General features: G+C 40.9%; 1 protein-coding gene across 3 annotated transcripts in view; it reads right to left on the bottom strand.

Annotated features, from left to right (window-relative positions):
• Positions 1-25,655, bottom strand: part of SCP2 (sterol carrier protein 2) — a 111,067-nt gene that overhangs the window by 65,447 nt on the left and 19,965 nt on the right. For all 3 annotated transcript variants that reach the window (XM_036349061.1, XM_036349060.1, XM_036349059.1), the window contains 6 exons: positions 22,690-22,754; positions 19,123-19,249; positions 12,272-12,335; positions 4,858-4,944; positions 2,272-2,422; positions 271-418 (listed from right to left, as the gene is read on the bottom strand). In XM_036349061.1, the coding sequence (XP_036204954.1) occupies positions 271-418; positions 2,272-2,422; positions 4,858-4,944; positions 12,272-12,335; positions 19,123-19,249; positions 22,690-22,754 (642 nt within the window). The remainder of the gene's footprint in view (positions 1-270; positions 419-2,271; positions 2,423-4,857; positions 4,945-12,271; positions 12,336-19,122; positions 19,250-22,689; positions 22,755-25,655) is intronic.

Raw genomic sequence — 25,655 nt, 5'->3', positions numbered from 1 at the left:
GTAATTTTATATCCTTCCCCCCTTTAACAGAACATTAAAAATATCCCTGATTTACATAATATAAATTATCTGCACACCCTGTTATTTCAGTGTTGCTATTGTCCCAGACTACAGGTTCTAGAAGTCCAGTATCGAGGTAGCTTACATTAACTTTGCAGTGTGGCAGAGGCAACGTAGAGGGGAAAGCAATTAATGAATTCTTTTCTTTAAGGTGAAAATGAAAATTTATCAGAGAAACTAAGTTAATATGAGTCTCATGAAAGATAGTACCTTCTGCACAGAGTCCCAATGCTTCATAAGTAAGTAGTTCATTAGTAGAAAAGCAATCATGAAGTTCTATAACATCAATATCACTTGGTCTCATGCCAGATTTCTCATAGCACTTTCTGGCAGCTTCTTTACTCATATCAAAGCCAACCTAAAACCAAAATCACATATAAGTAAAGTAAAGGCATCAAAACTGGGACTTTTATATAAGGATTATATGAGATTAATAGGCATAAACTTAACAGCTAAGAATTGACCACACATATTGAAATATCTGTTGATTCTATTTTATACAGAGAGTCCAAATAAAAGGATATTCAGGAGGGAAATATACATATTAAATCTGGTGCTATAAAAGACAGAATTTCAAATCAAATATATAAAAGGACTTATAATTCTTCAGGCCATATCTTACGTTAAGTTATAAAAACTCTATTAATCCACAATGTATAGTTGTGGTAAACAGGCTGAAGAGATTTATCAACAGATCATTATGATTCAGATACATTGAAAAATAATGAGGGAATTTTTATATGAAAATAAACAATCTTCACCCAGCTGACATGTCTCTGTGGTTGAGCGTTGACCTATGAACCAGGAATTCACAGTTCGATTCCCGGTCAGGGCTCATGCCCAGGTTGCGGGCTCTATCCCCAGAGTGGGGCATGCAGGAGGCAGCCAATCAAGGATTCTCTCTCATCATTGATTTCTCTCTCTCTCTCCCCCTCTCCTTTCCTCTCTGAAATCAATAAAAATATATATTTTTTTAAAAGAAAGAAATAATATTCTTTTACGGATTCAAAAATATTTTTTCAAAATCCATGCTCTTAACACCTCTTTAATCTCAGATAGTAACATGCAAACTGAACTTTTCTCCATAGAATAAAACTATGGCATAGTGGCAAATGTACTATAATTAGAAAACCTAAACATGAGTTCCACCTCTACCACACCCTAGCACCTTAGCTTTGTGATCTTGGGCAAGTTATAGGAACATTTTCAAATTCTGAGCATTGTTGTAAAATTTGTAAATTGTAGTTTAGCGTTTATAATTGTTTATATTTGTATGTATATGTATATATGCCTTATTATATCTATATATATATAAAAGGCTAATATGCAAAGTCTCCCCTAGGGAGTTCGACCGGGAGACCAGGAGTTCGATCGCTTGCTATGATGTGTGATGACCAGGGGGTGGTGCAGAATGAAGGAAGGCCCCAGCTGGTAGCCAGAAGGAAGGCCCCAGACAGCAGCTGGAAGGCCCCAATCAGCCCTGATCGCCGGCCAGGCCTAAGGACCCTACCCGTGCACAAATTTTGTGCACCGGCATCCCCCCCCCGCCCGCCCCGCTCTCTCTATATATATATTCAAATATCCAACTAACTCTAGGTCTGAATTCTCATCTTTTTTATTTTCTCCATTTTGTACTTAACCTTCAATAACGATTTTTGAAGTGTCACCCAACTGGTGTGGCTCAGTGGTTGAGTGCCAACCTATGAATCAGGAAGTCATGGTTCGATTTCTGGTCAGGGCCCATACCTGGGTTGCGGGCTCAATCCCCAGTGTGAGGTGTGCAGGAGGCAGCCTATCAATGATTCTATCTCATCACTGATGTTTCTATCTCTCTCTCCTCTCCCTTCCTCTCTGAAATCAATAAAAATATATTTAAAAATAATTTTTTTGAAGTGTCAATAAAGTTCCCTGAAAACATCTTTGTTTTCCCCTTAACTCTGTAAGATTGGAACTCTGAGCATATTTAGCCAATTCAAAATACAAATAAAAAGCACGTCTAGTTAATTAAATGTTATCATATAATGATGTATGACTCTATCCCAGGAAGCATATATTCTCATCAGTTATTTTCCCCTAACAGATTCTTAAGGATGGGTTATATTAGATTTCCTAGACTCTTTTTCAAGTAAATTATATCCAGAGCCTATAGCAACCTTGAAATCCTTAAACAAAACTCCTTGATTAATTAATAAGACAGAACTTCAGATGTACCGTTTTAATAACGCTATTTTCTTCAAATGAGCTTGGCAAATCAGTCATCATCTCCTGTGCCAGAATCTCCACAGCTTTGGACTGAAGGCCATACTTCTGTACAAATTCTTCACTCGCCAAAATTGCTGCTGCAGCACCATCAGAAGTGGGACTAAGAGGAAGTAAAAGTAATTATTACACCTGGTCCACCTCAACCCTAAGATTTTAGACGAGGGGTTCTTTCTGGGACAAGAGGCTGAGTGGGCTTGATAGTCACTGAATGGTCTTCTTCGTGATATCTACAGTTAAATCTTACATATGCTTCCCTCCTGAGGGCTGAACCTCTATTAAGAACTTAAATGCTGTCAGTCACTGCTCAGTCTCTGAGAATCTCTCTCGAAAAGTTCTTAGTGCAAAGAAGCCTGGACTTGCTTTTGTAGGTACATGAAGCCTCTTCTGGTGACTTCTGAGAAGTATACAAGGTCATTCCTATCCCGGTATAGTACAGATTCTGCCATAGGGCTAACTAGCTCCAACTCTGCTATCTCCCAAACAACTCAGAATTGGAATCCTTTTGAAAACTGGGAAAGGATGGAATAGAGCATACCAGAAAGTCCATGCTTTGGTTAAGACTCTTGAGGTCTCCTCAAAATAGATCTTTCCTTTAGAGTAAGCTATGAAGGAAGGTGACAAATGATTAAGCCTTCTGCGAGTTCAGCTGGACTTCATATATGGGCAGACCCTCATATGGTAACAGATGAAAGCTGGCCCCACTTGCTCACTTGATCCCAGCCAGTATCTCCAGGGCGCAACCAAGTGATAACTAGGCACAGGCAGGACCTATGCAGTACTAACTCAGTATTCTAGGAAATAAATACTGTCAAGCAATTTTCAAGATGTAACTGTTACCATTATTATTAGAGCTATGATTTTTTTCTTGGTTTATGCTTATTCTTAGCTACTATGGTAGAGTAAAATTTCCTACAGTAGAAGCATACAGCAGAGAAAACAAAGGGAAAAATCTTGGGACTTCAGTGGCCGCCTAAGTCATATTTAAATGAATAAATACACTTAAAATAAAGTAGGTAGAAGTCATGAGAGAAGAAAGTAAAATATATAATTTTCCAAGAGAAGAGACAGTCTTCTCTAAGCAGGGGAAGGAAGTAGGGGTACTCACTCCAGAGTGAGGACTGCATTTGTTACCCTTGTAATCAGCTAGTTATTAATAACAGAGAGGAGTAAAGAGAAGGCCAGACATTGTAAGCCTGTCCTTGGGGCAGCCTCAGCAGGAAGCTGCAACTTCACATTCCCCAGGGAACCGCCAGTCCATTCTCTGCAGATCACTGGGGGAAGGGGCCGGACAAAGTAAAGTGGGGGTGGGGGTGACGTAGGTGAAAGATTAGCATGGTGGTGCTCAGGTAGGCTAAACAGCCACCTCAGCCGGTGTACTGCCTCTTGTACTGCCCTATAGTCCTAACAGTTAGGGAAGGTGTTTGCCTGTCAATCTTGCCTGGAACAAAGAAAATGGCTAGAGGGAGTGGAGCCACTGGAAACATGGGAAATCTTAGAAGGTTAAAATCCGCAGACAAAGGAATTCTATCTCTTGCTCCCCTTGCTTTGTTCCTGCTTCCTTGCACTTCTCCATGTTCTCTCCATCGCCATGTGGCCCTAGAAGCCACAAGGCCCATGGCCACGCGAACCCCACACACAATGAACTACAGCTGGGAACACAAGCTCAGCTGGCCTGATGCTAGACTGGACTGTGCAAATATGGAACAGGGGCTCTGGGCAGTGACTAGGATCCTAGCTCTGCTGAAGACACAGCTGGGTGGGTTCCTTGGCGGGACAGAGGGAGATGGGACCTCAGAAACTCAGGTGTCTAATCCCACGCAAATAAATATCCCTCATCCTCCCACGTGAGTCTCAGAAAATTCCTTTTCTTGTGACATTGCAAGAAGCCCACTTCCACCAGCAACAGGTGGGGACACAGAGAACACCCCACTGATAACACATTGGTAGTTCTATAGAAAGAGATACAGTAAAGATATATCCAGATACAGAGCCTAAGGTTTACCCAAGTGGGGTGTAATAAACGCCCCAGGGCTTAGGAACAATGGAAGGTTACACTTAAATTAGGTCATCGCAGTCTCTGGCTCTGTTGCAAAGACCACAGCTCCCTCTTAATATTTTTTACAAGCAGGTCACGGTTTAGCCAGGGGTGAAGAGCCTAACCTTTCTAAGGTATGAGTCTGTAACCTGTGTTTTTTCAAAGGTATGAGCCTGTGACCTTTCAGGGGTATGAGTCTGTAACCTATGACCTTTCAAAGGTATGAGTCTGTGACCTGTGTTGAGAAATGGAGCAACGAACTTTGTGTTTGTTTAGCCAACCGTTTTGTGGTTTTTGTGAATAAAAGCTTACTTCAACATCTGGTCAGGGCTGCAGCTCGGTCCTTGCTACGGCGGGTGCTGTAACTGCAGTCGCTGGCCAGCTAATAAAGGCTCCTAAATTCTACCCTTTGGCTCTGGTGGTCATCTCTTACCGGTTGCCCCATAACAGGGGGAGGGAGAAGCAATAACTTCAATTAAATATTAAAATGTTTTTCTTACCAACATTGTAAGATAGTCAGAAAATCAAAAACTTTTCGAGAAGTCATCACTTCATCTAAACTGTATTCCTTTTGGAACTGGGAATACCTAAATGCAAAACAAGCAATTATAGAATGTTAGGGAGCAATTACAATTTTTTTATTGAAGATGTTCTGGTCTAGAAGTTAAAGAGAGAATAATATGTAAGTATTCTTTTCACAACCAAAAGACGGGCTTTTATAAACAGTTTTAACCTTTAATAAACAAGTTGTTTGAATTGAATTTTTTAAAAATCCTAACTTCGAAATACCATATGCTGTACAACAAAAAATTTGACTAATTTTTGCCCTGGGTTACCCTCATGGAGCTTCTAAAACCCTTGGAATTTCCTGAGTGATAAAAGCGTCTTTGTTATGCTAATAAGGTGATTATCGTGGGCCTCTAGTTGGGGGGTGGGGCACAGGAGTCTGCTCACCAGAAAGACTAACTTTGTGAATACAGGGTTGAGATTTTTCAGCCAGTTTGACCCCAGGGAGAAGAGGGGGGCAGGAGTTTGAGTTCAATCATGTGGCCAATGATTCCATTGAGTATGCCTGCATAATGAAGCCCCAATAAAAACTATGGACACTGAACTTGGTGGAGTTTCCTGGTTGGTGAGCACAGAGATATTCTAGGATGGTGAGAGGGGGAGAGGGCATGGAACATCTGCATTAAGAACCCTCCCAGGAGAACCAAGATGGCGGCATAGGTTAACGCCGGAGTTTGCTGCTCTGAACAACTACTTCAAAAGTGAAACCAAAAAACGGAAGGGACATCACCCAGAACCACAGGAACACTGGCTGAGTGGAAGTCCTACAACTAGGAGGAAAGAGAAACGCATACGGACACTCAGAGGAGGCGCGGTGCTGAAGTCAAATTCTGAGGTGCGGAGTGCGCGGAGAGGGCTGGCGGCGGAGGGCGCGGTTGGCGTTTTCAATCGGGAGGGAGTCGCAGACTCTGAGCTCCAGATCCAGGCGAGTCTTTAGGGACCCAGACTCAAACGGGAGAAGCGGGACTGTCTGGCTTCGGTCAGAGCGAGTGCAGCTTTCTCTCTGAGCTTTGCAGCGGGTGCTGGGACTCAGAGAGGCAGAGCCCCTGGGGACAGGACTGAGAGCCGCCATAACTGCTCTCTCCGGCCACCCTGTTGATCCTGTGCGACCCGCCCCGCCCAAGCCCTGCACACAGGCATTTGCTGAATAGCCTCAGGCAAACGCCAGATTAGCACCTCCCTAGAGGACAGAAGTTCTCTCACTGCTGACACAGCTGATTCTCATAGCCACTTGGCCTGGAGGTCAAACCCTCCCTGGAATTAACTACAACAATCAAGATTTAACTATAAGACTGTGCACAAAGACCACTAGGGGGTGCACCAAGGAAGCATAACAAAATGCGGAGACAAAGAAACAGGACAAAATTGTCAATGGAAGATATAGAGTTCAGAACCACACTTTTAAGGTCTCTCAAGAACTGTTTAGAAGCCGCCGATAAACTTAATGAGATCTACAAGAAAACTAATGAGACCCTCGATCTTATATTGGGGAACCAACTAGAAATTAAGCATACACGGACTGAAATAACGAATATTATACAGACTCCCGACAGCAGACCAGAGGAGCGCAAGAATCAAGTCAATGATTTGAAATGCGAGGAAGCAAAAAACACCCAACCGGAAAAGCAAAATGAAAAAAGAATCCAAAAATGCGAGGATAGTGTAAGGAGCCTCTGGGACAGCTTCAAGCGTACCAACATCAGAATTATAGGGGTGCCAGAAGATGAGAGAGAGCAAGATATTGAAAACCTATTTGAAGAAATAATGACAGAAAACTTCCCCCACCTGGTGAAAGAAATGGACTTACAGGTCCAAGAAGCGCGGAGAACCCCAAACAAAAGGAATCCAAAGAGGACCACACCAAGACACATCATAATTAAAATGCCAAGAGCAAAAGATAAAGAGAGAATCTTAAAAACAGCAAGAGAAAGAAACTCAGTTACCTACAAGGGAATACCCATGCGACTGTCAGCTGATTTCTCAACAGAAACTTTGCAGGCCAGAAGGGAGTGGCAAGAAATATTCAAAGTGATGAATACCAAGAACCTACAACCAAGATTACTTTATCCAGCAAAGCTATCATTCAGAATTGAAGGTCAGATAAAGAGCTTCACAGATAAGGAAAAGCTAAAGGAGTTCATCACCACCAAACCAGGATTATATGAAATGCTGAAAGGTATCCTTTAAGAAGAGGAAGAGGAAGAAAAAGGTAAAGATACAAATTATCAACAACAAATATGCATCTATCAACAAGTGAATCTAAGAATCAAGTGAATAAATAATCTGATGAACAGAATGAACTGTTGATTACAAATAGAATCAGGGACATAGAAAGGGAGTGGACTGACTATTCTTGGGGGGGAAAGAGGTGTGGGAGATGCGGGAAGAGACTGGACAAAAATCGTGCACCTATGGATGAGGACAGTGGGTGGGGAGTGAGGGCGGAGGGTGGGGCGGGAACTGGGAGGAGGGGAGTTATGGGGGGGAAAAAAAGAGGAACAAATGTAATAATCTGAACAATAAAGATTTAATTAAAAAAAAAAAAAAAAAAGAACCCTCCCAGACTTCACCCTATGTACCTCTTTATCTGGCTGTTCCTGAGTTGTATCCTTTATTTTTTATTTTAAATATATTTTTATTGATTTCAGAGAGAGAAAGAGGGAGAAACATCAATGATGAGAGAGAATTGCTGATTGGCTGCCTCCTGCACGCCCCACCCTGGGGATGGAGCCCGCAACCTGTGTTTGTGCCCTGACCAGGAATGGAACCATGACCTCCTGGTTTATAGGTCGACATTCAACCACTGAGCCATGCCGGCCGAGGGTGAGTTGTATCCTTTATAATAATAGAGATCTTCCTCAACTTATAATGGCATCACATCCCATTGTTAAGTTGAAAATATTCCAATAAACCCTTTGTAAGTTGAAAATATCATACATCAAAAATTCATTTAGCCCTAACCGGTTTGGCTCAGTGGATAAAGCGTTGGCCTGTGGACTGAAGGGTCCCAGCCAGGTTCGATTCTGCTTAAGGGCATGCACCTCGGTTGTGGGCACATCCCCAAGGAGGGGGTGTGCAGGAAGCAGCTGATCGATGTTTCTCTCTCATCATTGATGTTTCTAACTCTCTATCCCTCTCTCTTCCTCTCTGAAATCAATAAAGATAGATATTTTTTTAAAAAATGCATTTAACCCACTGAACATAATAGTTTAGCCTAGCCAGTTTCTACTGAATGTGTATTACTTTCATACCATGGTTAAGTTAAAAAATCATTAAGTCGGAGTTGGGAACTATCTGTACTGTCATCATAAATACAGCATTTTCCTGAGCTCTTGAGTCAGTCTAGTGAATTATCAAACCTGATAGGGTCATGGGAACCCCTAATTTATAGCTAGTTGGTCAAAAGTACAGATGGCCCGTGAACCCTACTTGCGGCTGGCATCTGACATGAGAGGGCAGTTTTGTGGAGGACTGAGTCCGTAATTCATGGTGTCTGCAGTAACTCCAGATGGTTAGTGCCACAACTGCACTACAGTACACCCAGACGGTGTCAGACAGGTTGGAGGTTAAAGCAGAATACCATTTCTTTTCCCTGAAGAATTATAGAACACTAGTTCCTTAAAAGCAAAATTAAATGACTTGCATTCAGCTAACTTTTGTGGTGATGATACTATGCAATTCTGTTTAATGATATTCTTAAATAGACAAAACCTATAATAAACTATCTGCATTCTTAAAAACACATTTCCTTTCTGCCTGGGGTTCAGTGGTTAAGCTTTGACCTATGAACCAAGAGGTCACGGTTCAATTCTCTGCCTGGGTTGCGGGCTCCATCCCCAGTGTGAAGCATGCAGGAGGCAGCTAATCAATGATTCTTCTCTCATCATTGATCTTCTATCTCTCTCCCTCTCCCTTCCCCTCTGAAACCAATAAAAATATACATTTTTAAAAAACACACATTTCTTTTCTAATCACTGCAAAGAAAAATTTTACTTTTATTCCCTCTTGCTCCTCCAACAATATAATCAGATGGTTTCAGATATTGCTCTGGTGAAAATAGCAGCAGCAATAAACACTATAAGGAAGTTTCTAAAAGTAAACTTCAACTTGTGTGGAATAAGCAACTCAAATGTTTAGAAATAGAGCTCGTGTAACTAACATCTACATAAGCATCTGCACCTTTGCTTCTAAAGTTAACCTTGACTATCACCAACTTTCAAAAAATACCTTATTTGTGCCAGATCCTGTGCTAGGCACTGGGACATAGACATCGTCACTACTAAGGAACTCAGTCTGAATCCATGAAAACAAATATACCATTTTAATACAATGCAATAAAGGCCATAATAGAAATGTTATACAGGGTGTCATGGGAGTACACAAGATGTGCATCAAACCCAGATATAAGGAGGAGCTTCCTCTATAAAATTAAGTAAATAAGAGGAAGTAAGAGAGAATTCCTGGCAAAAGGATCACCACATGCAAAACCTCTTGAGGTGAAACAGTTCACTGAAGCTAGGGCATGACGTCTGGGAGGCAATGTGGAGGCAAGGTGAAGAAGATGGGGAAAAGGAGCATTGAGATCTTGCTCCCCTGCATATGTCATTAGTTTGGCTCAAATATACTCTTACAAAATTAAAAAAAAAAAAAAGATGGGAAAAAAGAAATGAATGAGGATCAGATCATGAGAGGACAATATATGGTGTTTACATTTTATACTGAAAACAATGAGAAACTACTAAAGGATATTGAGCTGGGAAGTGACATGATCAGACTTGTATTTTTGAAAAGGGATAGTAAAAAGGCAAGTTAACCAACTAAGAAATTGGGGCATTAAGTACAGCAAGAAAAAATAAGGCGCTAACGTACAAAATTGGAAGTAAAAGATGGGAGAAGGGATAGTATGGAAGTGAGATTCTGTTCATCCCCAAATCATCTGCAACTCACACGGGACACTGAGGGAGATGGCAAAGTCATGGACAACTTCTACTATCTTGAATAATTAGGTATATATTATGTCACTCACATAGATGAAGAATACTGAAAGGAAACAACAGGGTTGGGGGGAAATGATAAATTCTCTATGAACATGCTGACTCTGCAGTACCTGTGGACAAGTAGGAGGAAGTTACAGACACAGGTCTGAAGGCTCAAGTGTCATGGGTTATCTCTAATACTATACTACTTATCACAGATTCTCTCTGCCTTTCATTATTCTTATAACTTGTGAGGAAGCACTTGAGAACAGTTTCTTAGTTCAACCTTCTTAGAAATATATAACAGGGTATCTCTAATGATTGGTCAGCAAACACAGAATTCTCTTTTCTTCACTAGCCAAACAAAGCAAGAAGTTAGCACCTGAAATTTCTGAACCAAACCTAGAAATTCTTGGCTATTTCAACGAGTTTCAAATAGTAAGACTAACATCCAGAAATAACATTTGCCTACTCAACAAAATTGAGAACTTATAAAATGTAATGGAAGATCACTAGCAGCTAAAGCAATGTCTTGTACATGGTAGGCTACTGAATACATACTATCGAGTGAATAAAATTCCCTTAGAAGAATGCTGTCATGAGTGGGTAAGTGAACGCCTGCTTAGACACTGGGCTAAATGAGAGAAAGACTGGGAAGCTTTGGTTCCCTGGGGAAATCAAGAGCTGTTCTTTGGAGCCTCAAAGCCAAGAAACTGCACTGCTGTGAATTCCTCCGTATATTGGTGCAGTTCCCTACAGGTTTCAGGAAATCCCAAGGATTTTTAATGGTTCTCCAAGTTCTAAGGCAGTGGTTTTCAACCTTCTGGCCCTTTAAATACAGTTCCTCATGTTGTGACCCAACCATAAAATTATTTTCGTTGCTACTTCATAACTGTAATGTTGCTACTATTATGAATCATAATGTAAATATCTGATATGCAGGATGGTCTTAGGCGACCCCTGTGAAAGGGTCATTCGACCACCAAAGGGGTCGCGACCCACAGGTTAAGAACCGCTGTTCTAAGGAAATCAGCTCTTTGTTGACTTAAGACTGCTCATCCTAATTCTACTATTCAGTAATGGCAAAGTTTTATTGAGTATACATTATGCTCCAATACCCTGTTTAAAAATCATCATTACCAGAGGAGAAACACTCATAAATAACTAAATATGATACAATGTGAGGCAATGTAAGGCAATGAAGCTCATGAGAAAAAAATAATTCATAAGGTATTAAGAGAAGTAATGATATTTGGGTTGTGACTTGATGGGTAAAGAGATTGTCTGTTTCACCAAACAAAAGAATGGCAGGAGGATATACCGGGTAGAGCTAACAGCATAAGTAAAAACACAGAAGCAAGTCCTAAATAGTACATTTAGGAAAAACCAAGTAATCTGTTGAGGCTAGAGATTGGGAATATCCAGGAAAGTAGGAAGAAACAAGACTAGCAAAGTAGAATGGGGCCAAATTATAACAGGCTTATTATGTCATGAAGGAATTTGGATTTTATCATAAGGAATGGGAATTCACTAAAGCTTTCACAATACCCTTAGATATTTTACAAAATACCCTTCAATCTAGATCATTAAATTCAATATTTGTTAATTAGATATGATCTAAATGCAAACATCAATTTTAAAGTAGCTGAATGAGAAGAACTAGCAGCAGCATGAAGTACTAGGAATATGTGGTAATTATTTATAGTATAAAATGTTCTTTATTATGGTTTTATGTGTATTAAATATGGCAAAATTTGTTTAATAATTCAGAAACAATTTACTTAGCAGTTATGTTCCAAACTCTGTGTTAAAGATAACAGATGACTCTTCCCCTCAAAGAGTTTAAAATCTAGAAGGAAAATACAAACATCATTTTGCCACTACTTAGAATGATTCTGAGCAAGTTACCTAATTTCTGTAAGCCTCATTTTCCTCATCTATAAAATGGGAACAAAAATACCTACCTTATAGGGTCCTTGAGAAGATTAAATGAATATATACATAAAAGTATCTAACACAGTGACACAGAGTTGGCATTATTCTTTTATTGCCTGGTCGTATTGCTTTTGTATAGATTCTAGTTATGTGGCACTAATTCAACTGTCAGTGAACCAGTTTTATTTAGCAACCATTAAGTACATGCTATGTGTCAGGCATTGTGTTAGGCACTAGGGGATTCAAAGATTAATGATCTGTGTAATACACATGATGTAATTTTACTTCAAATTATTTTTTAGGATATGAATAACCATATTATTTTACCAGAGTAAGAGTTAATGACAGTGGCATAATTAAAATACATTACTAAAGTTGCATGTTATATAGCAGGATAACCCAGATTTTCACTGTATTTCATATCTGAAATACTTACGGGTTATTAACTGAGTGTTTATGATTTTTCCATCCAATTTTTGCAAAGTGTTCAGCTTTAGTTCCTATAGAGAAAGCAAATATCTATTAGTGACTTAATATTTTTCTACCACTTGTGAGCACATGTTGCAATGGTACTCAGTATCCTGCTAAATATTTCTACATTTTCCCTTGCACAGATATCAGATTGAAGATGTCAACATTACTTCCTCAACAAATATTTCTTAATCATTAAACTTGGATATATTTAATGAGTTGAATCAAATAATAGGCATGCAGGGGAGCAAAAGTAGGTATACAGTTGTTCTTATGGAAAATAATACAATAATAAATAATAATACAAGAATAATCTGTTTTGTGTACTCACAACTGTAAACCCATCCTGTATAATATGAAAATAATTCAAACTGGCCTATTCTACCTACTATAAGTAAGGCCCAAGTTCAAAAACCAGAATATATCGCCTGGGACCAAACTGGATTTAAGACAAGAAAACACTGCCAGCAATTTTTCAGGAAGTCTGCCAAAACATCCCAGTGCCCCCAGGTGAAGTGAATTTTACAACTCACACCACGCTCCAGGGCCTGCTCTTCTTCTTTCCTATGATAAGGCAGAAGGGTCTTTTGAGAAGTTACATCCTAACAAGGAATGTGTATGCTTTTCAAATTCTTTAACAGAAAGTTTAAAGCAGCGGTTCTCAACCTGTGGGTCACAACCCCTTTGGGGGTCGAACATCCCTTTCACAGGAGTCGCCTAAGACCATCGGAAAACACATATTGAATGTATAATTACATATTGTTTTTGTGATAAATCACTATGCTTTAATTATGTTCAATTTGTAACAATGAAAATACATCCTGCATATCAGATATTTACATTATGATTCATAACAGTAACAACATTACAGTTATGAAGTAGCAACAAAAATAATTTTATGGTTGGGGGTCACCACAACATGAGGAACTGTATTAAAGGGTCGCGGCATTAGGAAGGTTGAGAACCACTGGTTTAAAGAATAGTGTCAAGAAAACAAAAGCAGGCACATTAATGAAGTAAAATTTGTAAAATGAATTGAATTCTCTGAAGCTAGAAAGACCAAGGAAGAAAAAAAGTCCACTGACTAGAGCTAATAATATTATGTTAAAAAGCCAGTGTGGCTCAGTGGTTGAGCATTGACCCATGAACCTGGAAGTCACAGTTCGATACCCAGGCAGGGCACCTGCCCGGGTTGTGGGCTCAATCCCTGGTAGGGGGAGTGCAGGAGGCAGCCAATTGATGATTCTCTCTCATCATTGATGTTTCCATCTCTCTTTCCCTCTCCCTTTCTCTCCCTGAAATAAAAAAACAAACAAACCTATTTTTAAAAATGTCACAGTCCTCAATTCTGTTTTATCTCTATCTTCTCTGTCAAGGAGAATGATCTTCAGAGCAGAAATGACATAAATATAATTGAGCCATTCTTCTCTCAATTCTAATTTTAAAAAGGGAATAAGGTAGATTCCATCCACACTGTGACCTGATACCAATAAAAGTGGTGATCAGGAGGCAGCCACAAAGAACAAGCCACATCATATTAATATCTTTTTTATTGGGCTGATGAGAACATATGCCGGGAGCCGGTCCATGCTTGCTGTTTCAAGGGACCTGGCATATATGGCATACTGTTCTTAATATGTTTGCTCACCTTCTTGGCACTATGTATTTTAACCAAGGTCTCTGAGAAAGGTTGTTTCCCCAGGTAGGGATTTTCCCCTGAAGTTAGGGAGGGAATAAAACCTCTTAACTAAGTGCCAGGTGGGCAATTAATCACTTTAACTACGAACAATCATGCTTAAGCTACATAATCTTTACTCCCTGGAATGGAGATAAGAAACGCCCTAACCTTTGAAATAGAGATTGATAGGATTGGAATCAACTGGTATAAATACAGATGTAAGAAGACAGAACCAAGAGAGACGGAACCTAGGCACAGAACCTACACAGAACGTTCTCTAGAGACAGAAGAACTTCGCTGGAGAGAACATGGCAAAAGTTCCTGGACAGAAACTGGCCTCAGAACCTAGAGACAGAACCTAGAGACAGAACATGGCAAAAGATCCTGGACTGAACCTGACTACAGAAATTGGCAAGAGAACCTGACTAGAACCTGGTAACTGAACCTGGCTGGAGAACCTGGACAGAACCTGGCTGGAGAACCTAGCGAGGGAACTTGGCTACAGAACCTGGCTGGAGAACCTGGAGAACCTGGCTGGAGAACCTGGAGAACCTGGCTGGAGAACCTAGCAAGACAACATGGATACAGAACCTGACTGGAGATCCTAACCAGAACCTCTCTGGAGATCCAGACCAGAACTTGGCTGGAGATCCTGGCTAGAGATCCTGGCTAGGCTGCTGATCAACTGAACGCTGTCTCCGTGTCCTTCCTTCTTCGCCGACTCCATCTACGCCTTTGGGGACCCCTGGACCCGCTGGGGCTGGACCCCGGCATATGGTGCCCGAACAGGGACCCCTAGGTAAGCCCCACTCTCGGGATGGATAGGACTCCACCGTAGGAAGAGGGTGGATAGTCTTCGCCGACTCCGTCCACACCTTTGGGAACCCCTGGACCCGCTGGGGTTGGACCCCGGCATCTGGCGCCCGAACAGGGACCCCTAGGTAAGCGCCCCACTCTCGGGATGGATAGGACTCCACCGTAGGAGAGGGTGGATAGTCTTCGCCAACTCCGTCCACACCTTTGGGAACCCCTGGAACAGGATTCCCCTAGGTAAGCCCCCCCCATTGAGGACCCCACACTCGGGACGGATAGGACTCCACCAGGGTACTGCAGACCCCCCTATAGAGGATAAGTAGGGTAAGAAGGTGGATAGTACAGAACTTAGATTGAGAAGATGTGCCATACTGAGTCCAAAGAAAGAAGACTCTGTATTGATTCTTAGATTGAGAAGATGTGGCATACTGAGTCCAAAGAAAGAAGACTCTGTATTGATCTTTAGATTAAGAAGATGTGCCATACTGAGTCTAAAGAAATAAGACTCTGTATTGATCTTTTAACACATATGCTTGCTAGCAGAGGAATTAAGGTTACTCCCAGTCAGACAGAATGTTTTATACAAGAAGTATGTCCATGCTTTTCTGAGGAAGGAAAGGTAAATGTAAAGGCATGGGAGGAGGTAGGCCCAAGGAGCCTTATCCTTAACCCCACTGCAGCCTTTCCACCCTGGGAAAGTGCAGGATTGGCAAGCTCTCCCTGGGCTGATAGATCAGGACTCAGGTAATAGCGGAAAACGCCAATCCTACTCTTAAAATGGATATAAGAGAGCATTTGAGGTTTTTCTTTTTAATGCATGCCTTTAAAAAATAAAAAAGGGGGAATTTTCCGGGAGCCGGTCCATGCTTGCTGTTTCAAGGGACCTGGCATATATGGCATACTGTTCTTAATATGTTTGCTCACCTTCTTGGCACTATGTGTTTTAACCAAGGTCTCTGAGAAAGGTTGTTTCCCCAGGTAGGGATTTTCCCCTGAAGTTAGGGAGGGAATAAAACCTCTTAACTAAGTGCCAGGTGGGCAATTAATCACTTTAACTACGAACAATCATGCTTAAGCTACATAATCTTTACTCCCTGGAATGGAGATAAGAAACGCCCTAACCTTTGAAATAGAGATTGATAGGATTGGAATCAACTGGTATAAATACAGATGTAAGAAGACAGAACCAAGAGAGACGGAACCTAGGCACAGAACCTACACAGAACGTTCTCTAGAGACAGAAGAACTTCGCTGGAGAGAACATGGCAAAAGTTCCTGGACAGAAACTGGCCTCAGAACCTAGAGACAGAACCTAGAGACAGAACATGGCAAAAGATCCTGGACTGAACCTGACTACAGAAATTGGCAAGAGAACCTGACTAGAACCTGGTAACTGAACCTGGCTGGAGAACCTGGAGAACCTGGCTGGAGAACCTGGAGAACCTGGCTGGAGAACCTAGCAAAACAACATGGATACAGAACCTGGCTGGAGATCCTAAGGAGAACCTCTCTGGAGATCCAGACCAGAACTTGGCTGGAGATCCTGGCTAGAGATCCTGGCTAGGCTGCTGATCAACTGAACGCTGTCTCCATGTCATTCCTTCTTCGCCGACTCCGTCTACGCCTTTGGGGACCCCTGGACCCGCTGGGGCTGGACCCCGGCAAACATAAAAGGAAATATAGTATCTGGATATCAGCAAAACAATTAATTTTTAGGTCATCTTTTGGGATAAGGAAATACTGTAGTGTGGATTTGGATTTTTTTCTTTTGTTTTTGAGGGAGCTTTTCTTTTTGGTGTTGCTAAAAATATAAGGGTTCTTCTGTCATGTTTAGATAATACTGGCTTAAACAGAATTAAATGGCTTTCTTTACAGGAAGATATTCGGAGCCTTTACAATTGCTCCAAATTATGTATTAAGACTGCTCAACAGGGGGTTAAACTATGAAGCAGTTCTCTGACTGACTCACATTATGGAGCATTTTATGAGCTTAATATCCCATGGAACACACACTGGGAAATGACAGACATTGATTAATGAATATAATCCTAGAGAAAAATATCTAGTGCTAACTAACCGCTAACCTGATGTAATGAGTGCATGAGTGCCTGGTTAGACACCAAGTTAAATAATAGAAAGACTTGGAAGCTTTGCGTCTCAGGAAAGCCTGAGACTCAAAGCTGCTCCAATTAATATTTCTACCAAAAACTGGATTAGAAAATTAAAAAGGCACTCTCACCAAACCCAAAGATGGGAGGGACTACTATAATGCTGGATCCAAATAGTCTCCAACAAAGTTCATTAATGGGATAAATCAGAATATAACTAAACATCCAACTCTATTCTTGACCGCCAAAACAGAGGCCATCACTGACGATCCCGTTTGCTCCCCACTACCCACAAGAATATTCCTTGGGTTTTTTTTCTTCACAGGACTAGTAATTATCTGAAACTGTCTTAGTTTTTTTCATGTATTATTGTCTCTCCCCTACTAGAAATTTAAGCAAAAACCTCAAATCGCGTCTGTTTGTTTATTGCCTGTGGATGAATGCATTAATGTATCTAATTCTTTTTTCCTCCTGAATGTCCACGGAGGTCTGATTTTGCAGTTTCCTACCACAAAAGAAGTGGAGTATGTTTCCCTATCCCTTGATTGCAAGTTTGCCACGTGATCTGCTTTAGTTAACAACTTAAGTCTCAAAAGGACTTGCATGTTGCAGATTACTCTCTGGTGCTTCTGCCTTCACCATGAAAAGAATATGCCGGGGCTGGTCCTCTAGTCCCAGGGGGAGGGGAGACATATGACCCAGTCAAATAAGACCAGAACAGAGCCTGTAACCAACCTCCAGTCATATGATTAACGCAGACAAGAAGAGCTGGTCAATCTACACACTTGTAAACTATATAATAAATAATTGTTGTTTAAAATCACTGAGTTTTGGAGTGGTTTATTGCACAGCAAAATCTGACTGACATACTGCTATATTCTAGTGCCTAGAACAGTGCCTGAAATATAATGAGAGCTCAATAATGTTTTAAGTGAATTATTTAATTGAAAAAGAAATGGACAGGGAATAGCAAAAGGGGTACGAAAAACCAGGAGAATGAGCTAACACAGAAGCCAAGAGAAGAGAATTTTTTTTTTAAAGTGATCAAAAGGGTTTAATGCTTCTGAGGTCTATTCAATCAGGTTTGAAACGTATTTACTGGATGTGGCAACATGGGGATCAATGGTAGCCTTGAGAAAGGAGGAAGCAAGATTGGAATACACTGAGTTACAAATGGTAAGAAATCGGCACCAAAAAAAAATTTCTATAGCCAAAGACTGGCAGTGCTTCTTTATGCAATGCCACCATTACTCCTTGAAGATTTTTTTCCTTTTTGATTCCTTATTTTGGCTATCAAACTGGGCATATTTTTCCTACAAAGAATAGGAATGCTGGTCTGGTTGGCATGGCTCAGTGGTTGAGCATCAACCTATGAACCAGGAGGTCATGGTTCAATTCCCATTCAGGACATATGCCTGGTTGCAGGCTCAATCCCCAGTGTGGGGCATGCAGGAGACAGCTGATCAATGATTCTCTCTCATCGTTGATGTTTCTTTCTCTCTCTCTCTCTCTCTCTCTCTCTCTCTCTCTCTCTCCTCCTCTTCCTCCTCCTCATCCTCCTCCTTCTTCTTCTTCTCTAAAATCAATAAAAAATAAAATAAAAAAAAGAATAGGAGTGCTGGACTTTCAAGCATGAAAATTTTCTTTCTTATCTCACAATACACAACAAGGCACTGGTTGAGAGTCATATGGTGAAAAATAAAAATCCTATCTGTATTATCCCATGCTTTAACTGGCTACGACAGGCCAATTATTGACCATCAGTCAAAAAATTAATATGTTTACCTATAAAAGAAAAATCAACCATGAAAGTTAAATCTCATAAAATACTATGGAATGACAGAAGATAATGTACTAAGAATAAAATTTGACAATAAAAACCTTTCACCAAGAGCAAGCTTTGAGTCTCATTATTATTTTCAAACAAATTTATAGTCCACAATTAAAGCAGACAAGACTTATATTAGTTTTCCTATTTCAATTTCTGATTTCAATTTCTAGGTACTTCCACTATGATGTCCTATCTATAAATATGTTCTCTACAACTAAATTCTATACAGACTATTTTTTCAACTTAATGCAAAAACCATTTTATATGTTGTATATCCTGGCACACTCCACAGTTCCTTAGTAAACACCCGCTGCTTCCCATCACATCTATATAACATGTATACAACATGTATTAACCAATAAACCGTAAAGTTTTTTTTAACATACCATATTTTTCCATGTGCTCTTTTCCAGCATTGACAAACATCTGAGGAGCAACTGGTACAGGAGACAATTCATACTTATTCATCATGACCTCTATATGTTTATCAATTGGATTAGTCCTGTTTAAAGACTGAGAGAGAGGAAAAAACAAAATTTAATAAGCACTTGACATGATAGTGTCTCTTTCAATTATTACAGTGTTACTAAGACATTTGCTTATTCTAAGTGCAATGTAAACAAAAAATGGACAATGTAAATAATATCAGTCAGGAAATACTTTGAACTAAAACATGGCATGGAAAATAATCAAATGACCAAAGAGGTATAATTCTTTCAAGAAACAGCTTAGTTGGTATGTATGGCTCAGTAGTTGAGCATTGACTTATGATTCAGGAGGCCATGGGTTTGATTCCCGGTCAGGGCACGTGCCTGGGTTGCAGGATCAATACCCAGTGTAGGGCGTGCAGGAGGCAACCGATTGATTACTCTCTTTTATCATTAATGTTTCTATCTCTCTCTCTCTCTCCCTTCCTCTCTGAAATCAATAAAAATATTTTTTTAAAAAAGAATCCCATATGTGCCACACAAGGTGAATAAAACAGGTAAAGTCCCTGCTCATCTGGCATTTACATTTGAGAGGGAGAGAGGTTGAAAGGTGATGAGGACAAGAGTAAATTATATATATATAAAACCCTAATATGCAAATAGACCGAACGGCAGAGCAACCAGTCACTATGACATGCGCTGACCACCAGAGGGCATGCACGGAACATGGTGGTGTCAGCAGCAGGCGGCAGAGCACAGAACATGGCGGACATCGGCTGCAGCAGGGTGGTGGAGCAGGTGAGCCAACCAAGGCAAGGCGCCGGTCGCTGTCCTTGGGGGGAGCCTCTGGTGGTTACTGAAAATTCTTTGCTCCTCCGCCAAGGTCCCGCCTGGCGCTCGCACCTGCTGCCGGTGCCGGCCCTGCTCACACTCACTACCGGTGCTAGAGCCACCACTCACACCTGCTACCAGCACCCGGCACCAGCCCCGATCACTCGGTGCTGTCAGCGTGTGCAAGTGGCGGCTGCCGGCCCCAATAGCCTCTCAGGGCTTCTCCACCTCCCCCTGCTCCTGGGGGGCGATTGGGGCATCAGCCACCACTTGCACCCACTGATGGTGCCGGCCCCACTTGCACCTGCTGCTGGCGCCAGTCCCAATTGCTCTGCGCCATCAGCAGGTGTGAGTGGGGCCAGCGCTGTCAGCATGTGGGAGCGGTAGTGGCAGTGGGAGCAGGGCTGCTGGCAGACAGGGGACCAGAGGAATGGAGGATGGGCCGAGACCCACCCCTGTGCCCATTGCAGCCTCATGGCCCACAGTTCCTTTCAAGGTGCATGAATTTGTGCACTGGGCCCCTAGTAATGTAAATAATAATCCTATAAATAATAAATCTAAGACTCACTAAGACAGGTAAGGGCTCAAATAAAATAAAAAATGAAAAAGAAGTTACAACTAATACAACAGAAATAAAAAAAATCTTAAGAGACTACGATGCCAAGCCAGCATGGCTCAGTGGTTGAGCGCCATGGTTTGATTCCCAGTCAGGGCACATGCCTGGGTTGCAGGCTCAATCCCCAATGTGGGATGTGCAGGAGGCAGCCAATTGATGATTCTCTCTCATCACTGATGTTTCTATCTCTCTATCCCTCTCCCTTCCTCTCTAAAATCAATAAAAATCTATTTAAAAAAAACAATAATTTCTTTTAAAACATATCTTCTTTTTTTTAATATATTTTATTGATTTTTTACAGAGAGGAAGGGAGAGAGATAGAGAGTCAGAAACATCAATGAGAGAGAAACATCGATCAGCTACCTCCTGCACATCCCCCACTGGGGATGTGCCCACAACCCAGGTACATGCCCTTGACCGGAATTGAACCCGGGACCCTTCAGTCCGCAGGCCGACGCTCTATCCACTGAGCCAAACCGGTTTTGGCATAAAACGTATCTTTTGAATTTTTAATTATTTCACTTTTCTATAAATCTATTATTTTCCTTTCCAGGCCAGTAGTGTCTCTCTTTTTTTTTTTTTTTTTTTTCTAAATATACTCCATTGATTTTCTACAGAGAGGAAGGGAGAGAGACAGAGAGCTAGAAACATCGATAAGCTGCCTCCAGCACATCTCCCACTGGGGATGTGCCCGCAACCCAGCTACATGCCCCTGACCGGAATCGAACCCGGGACCCTTCAGCCCCCAGGCCGACGCTCTATCCACTGAGCCAAACCGGCTTCGGCAGTAGTGTCTCTTTTTGCAATTTCCTATATCCTTAAGCTATTTCCAAGCTTGTCTTTTATTTCTTCAAGCATAGTAAGCATGCCTAAATCTGAGTCCAATAACTCCAGTTTATGATGTCTTCAAAGATCGTTGTTGACTGTGCCTCGTTCTCCTGGTTCTCAAGTATGGTGCCTTGTTTTCTTAATGCTTGGTTTCCTTTGACTGCATGTCCTTGAAAATTTACTTGGAGAGTTCTCAAAGCCTAGAAGGAAGATGCTTTCCTCCAGAAGAAAATTTGCATTTGCTTCTGTCAAGTGCCCAGGTTACTGCCATTCTGGAACCAACTTAGACTCAGTTCATGGTCTGCAGTTTCTTGGATCACCCAGGTAACGAGACTTGGCAGCAATCGTACGTGAAGGATAGCCTATGGTTTATTAATTCTCAGTAAAAGGTTCTTCTGGGATTTTTTCCCCCTTTCTCTTTTTCCTCCCTTTGTTCTGCTTAGTGCCAAGCAATTCTCCCTGTAATCTCGTGAAAGTGGGGAAAAGAGGAAGTAGGGAAGAGGGGCAGCTTTACTTTGGGTTCACCCTTACCCAACGAGTTTACCCCTACAGAGTCCCACTTTCATGTGGGGAGTGGATATTAACTTCTGATATTGGAGAGGTCCTGAGCTTTGACTACTTTCCTCTTCATTCTAGGAGCCATCAAAATTGAAGCTCACAGCTTCCTGATCAGCTAAGGCTTTTAAAGCAAAATCACCTTCAAGTGCTGATCTTTATTTTCTGGCATTCACCTGCAATTCCTCTCTATTGGTAGCTCTTTGATGCTGTAGAATTTTTTTTTTTTATATTTTATTCAAATAGTCTAGTTTAAATTTTATTCAAGTATTCAGTAGGAGAATTGATTCAAATAACTTGGCTTACCAGAAACAGAGAAGTCCCACATGTTATTATCTTCAATTAGTTGAATAGAATTAATTTTTGAGTGAATAAATAAATGAATTTCAATTTAATTAGGTAAGTCCATCTCAAATTCAATAATCTAACCTCTCTGAACATCAATTTCATCATTCACAAAATAAACAGGTTGAACTAAATTATCTCGATCACACTTTACTGTTCTAAAATACCAGGATATATGTGTACATATACAATGTCACCTTTTAGCTTTTGGGTTATATCCACTCATTTAACAACTGTGCCAAATTATGTTTTAAGTTGCTTATTAACAGGCGCTATCTATGGTAGTATGATGGGCAAAGCTTCTCTCATAGTGTCATAACAACTCCAAAATAACAGTAAATGAGACCCACTGTTGCTGGAAGAGACCCCTTCTCCATCTTCTCAAACCCAAGAGCCAAGACACAATCTGCCACACCTGGAAAGAAAATGAAATTATTTTGAAAATTTTAATTTCCAGACACTCAACAAAATACATTAAATACTTCAATTTTTAAAAGTATGTCAATTTATATAAAATTTTAAAACATACTATAATCCTGTAAATTTTTTAATAAGTGAAAAATTAGGGAAAATTCTTAAATGCTACTAGGTAAGGGGAAAAAATCAAGAAAGGGTTTAATTCTTCCTTTGATCCTCAATGTTAATAAGATTTGATTAATGTGAAATATGTTTCAGTGAACAATAAATACGAATAAGTAATTTTAAATTTTCAAACATTACATTAAATACATTTATTTTAAAAGGAATCCTGATCATAATCTCAACAGAATAATTTTTGGAGGGTGGGGCACCTAAGAAAAATGATGTTAAAGTTCAACAGAACAGCAAAACAAGACAGAATTGACAAAAGTTGTCTTTAAAAATAAAGAAAAATAACAAGGCAGGGGGGACAGGGGACACTAGCATTATCAAACAGTATGACATTATAAAGCTCCAACAACTAAAATACTGAGTATGGAGCAATAGTCAACAGTCAGTCAGTGGAACAGAATAAAGGACCTAATAAAAGAACCCCCCCACCCCCCAAAAAAAGACTCTAGAATATTTGGAAATATAAAATATGATATACACCTAAGAGAACTGAAAGTCACACACAAAAAGTGTACACAAATGTTTATAGTAGCATTATTCATAATAGCCAAAAAGTGAAAACAGCTGATAAATGGATAAACAAATTGTGGTACACCCATACAATGGAATCTTACTTGGCCATAAAATGGAATGAAGTGCAAGTAACATTCCACAGCACGGATGAACTATGAAAACATAATGCCAAGTGAAAGCCACAAAAGGCCATATATTATATGAATCCATTTATATAATGTTCAGAATAGGTAAAACCACAGAGACAGAAAGTAGATTAGTGGTAGGAAGGAGCTGGGGGGAGAGGAAACTGGGGAGTGACTGCTAATGGTTACAGGGTTTCTTTTTGGTGTGATGAAAATGTTCTAAAATTAGATAGTGGGGATAGCTGCATAAATCTGTGAATATATTAAAAAACACTGAATTGTATACTTTAACAGGGTGAATTTTATAGTATATAAATCACATATCCATAAAGTTATTTTTTTAAAAAGAAATATATTGTAGAGTTGGAAACCAAGATGGCGGCATAGGTTAACGCCGGAGTTTGCTGCCTCGAACAACCACTTCAAAAATACAACTGCCGAGACCGGTTTGGCTCAGTGGCTAGAGCGTCGGCCTGCGGACTGAAAGGTCCCAGGTTCGATTCCGGTCAAGGGCATGTACCTGGGTTGCGGGCACAACCCCAGTGGGAGATGTGCAGGAGGCAGCTGATCGATGTTTCTCTCTCATCGATGTTTCTAACTTTCTATCTCTCTCTCCCTTCCTCTCTGTGAAAAATCAATAAAATATATTAAAAAAAAAAAAATACAACTAAAAGACGGAACGGACATCATCCAGAACCACAGGATGGCTGGCTGAGTGGAAATTCTACAACTAGGAGGAAAGAGAATATCATACCCAGACTCAGAGGAGGCACAGTGCTGAAGTGAAATACTAAGGTGCGGAGTGCACGCAGAGCGGGCTGGAGGCGGAGGGCGCGGTTGTTGTTTTCAATCGGGAGGGAGTTTCAGACTCTGAGCTCCAGATCCAGGCGAGTCTCTAGGGACCCAGACTCAAACGGGAGAAGCGGGACTGTCTGGCTTCGGTAGGAACTCGAAGGCAGCTTTCTCTCCGAGGTTTGCGGGGTTGCTGGGACTCTGTGAGGCAGAGCCCCTGGGGACGGAACTGAGAGCAGCCATAACTGCTCGCTCCGCCCACCCTGTAGATCCCCGGGGACCTGCCCTGCCCAAGCCCTGCACTGAGGCATTTGCCGGATAGCCTCAGGCAAACGCTAGATTAGCACCGCCCTAGAGATCCAGCATAGAAGCTCTCCCACTGCAGACACAGCTGACTCTCATAGCAAGTTAGCCTGGAGGTCAAATCACCCCCGGTATTGCCAACAACAATCAAGGCTTAACTACAACAAGACTGCGCACAAAGACCACAAGGGGGTGCACCAAGAAAGCATAAATAATGCGGAGACAAAGAAACATGACAGAAATGGAGGATATAGAGCTAAAAAACGCACTTTTAAGGTCTTTCAATAATTTGCTAGAAACTGCCGATAAATGTAGTGAGATCCTCAAGAAATCTAATGAGACCCTCGATGTTGTGATAAAGAGCCAACTAGAAATTAAGCACACACTGATTGAAATAAAGAATATTATACAGACACCCAACAGCAGACAAGAGGAGCACAAGAATCAACTCAAAGATTTGAAATGCGAAGAAGCAAAAAACCCCCAACCGGAAAAGCAAAATGAAAAAAGAATCCGAAAATACGAAGATAGTGTAAGGAGCCTCTGGGACAACTTCAAGCATACCAACATCAGAATTATAGGGGTGCCAGAAGATGAGAGAGAGCAAGATATTGAAAACCTATTTGAAGAAATAATGACAGAAAACTTCCCCCATCTGGTGAAAGAAATAGACTTACAGGTCCAGGAAGCGCAGAGAACCCCAAACAAAAGGAATCCAAAGAGGACCACACCAAGACACATCATAATTAAAATGCCAAGAGCAAAAGACAAAGAGAGAATCTTAAAAGCAGCAAGAGAAAGAAACTCAGTTACCTACAAGGGAATACCCATACGACTGTCAGCTGATTTCTCAACAGAAACTTTGCAGGCCAGAAGGGAGTGGCAAGAAATATTCAAAGTGATGAATACCAAGAACCTACAACCAAGATTACTTTATCCAGCAAACCTATCATTCAGAACTGAAGGTCAGATAAAGAGCTTCACAGATAAGG

This window comes from Myotis myotis, unplaced genomic scaffold, assembly GCF_014108235.1.
Source record: "Myotis myotis isolate mMyoMyo1 unplaced genomic scaffold, mMyoMyo1.p scaffold_m19_p_2, whole genome shotgun sequence".
In the NCBI taxonomy this organism is placed as follows: domain Eukaryota; kingdom Metazoa; phylum Chordata; class Mammalia; order Chiroptera; family Vespertilionidae; genus Myotis; species Myotis myotis.
Note: the sequence above shows the minus strand (reverse complement) of the source record. Positions and strands in the feature narration are given on the sequence as shown.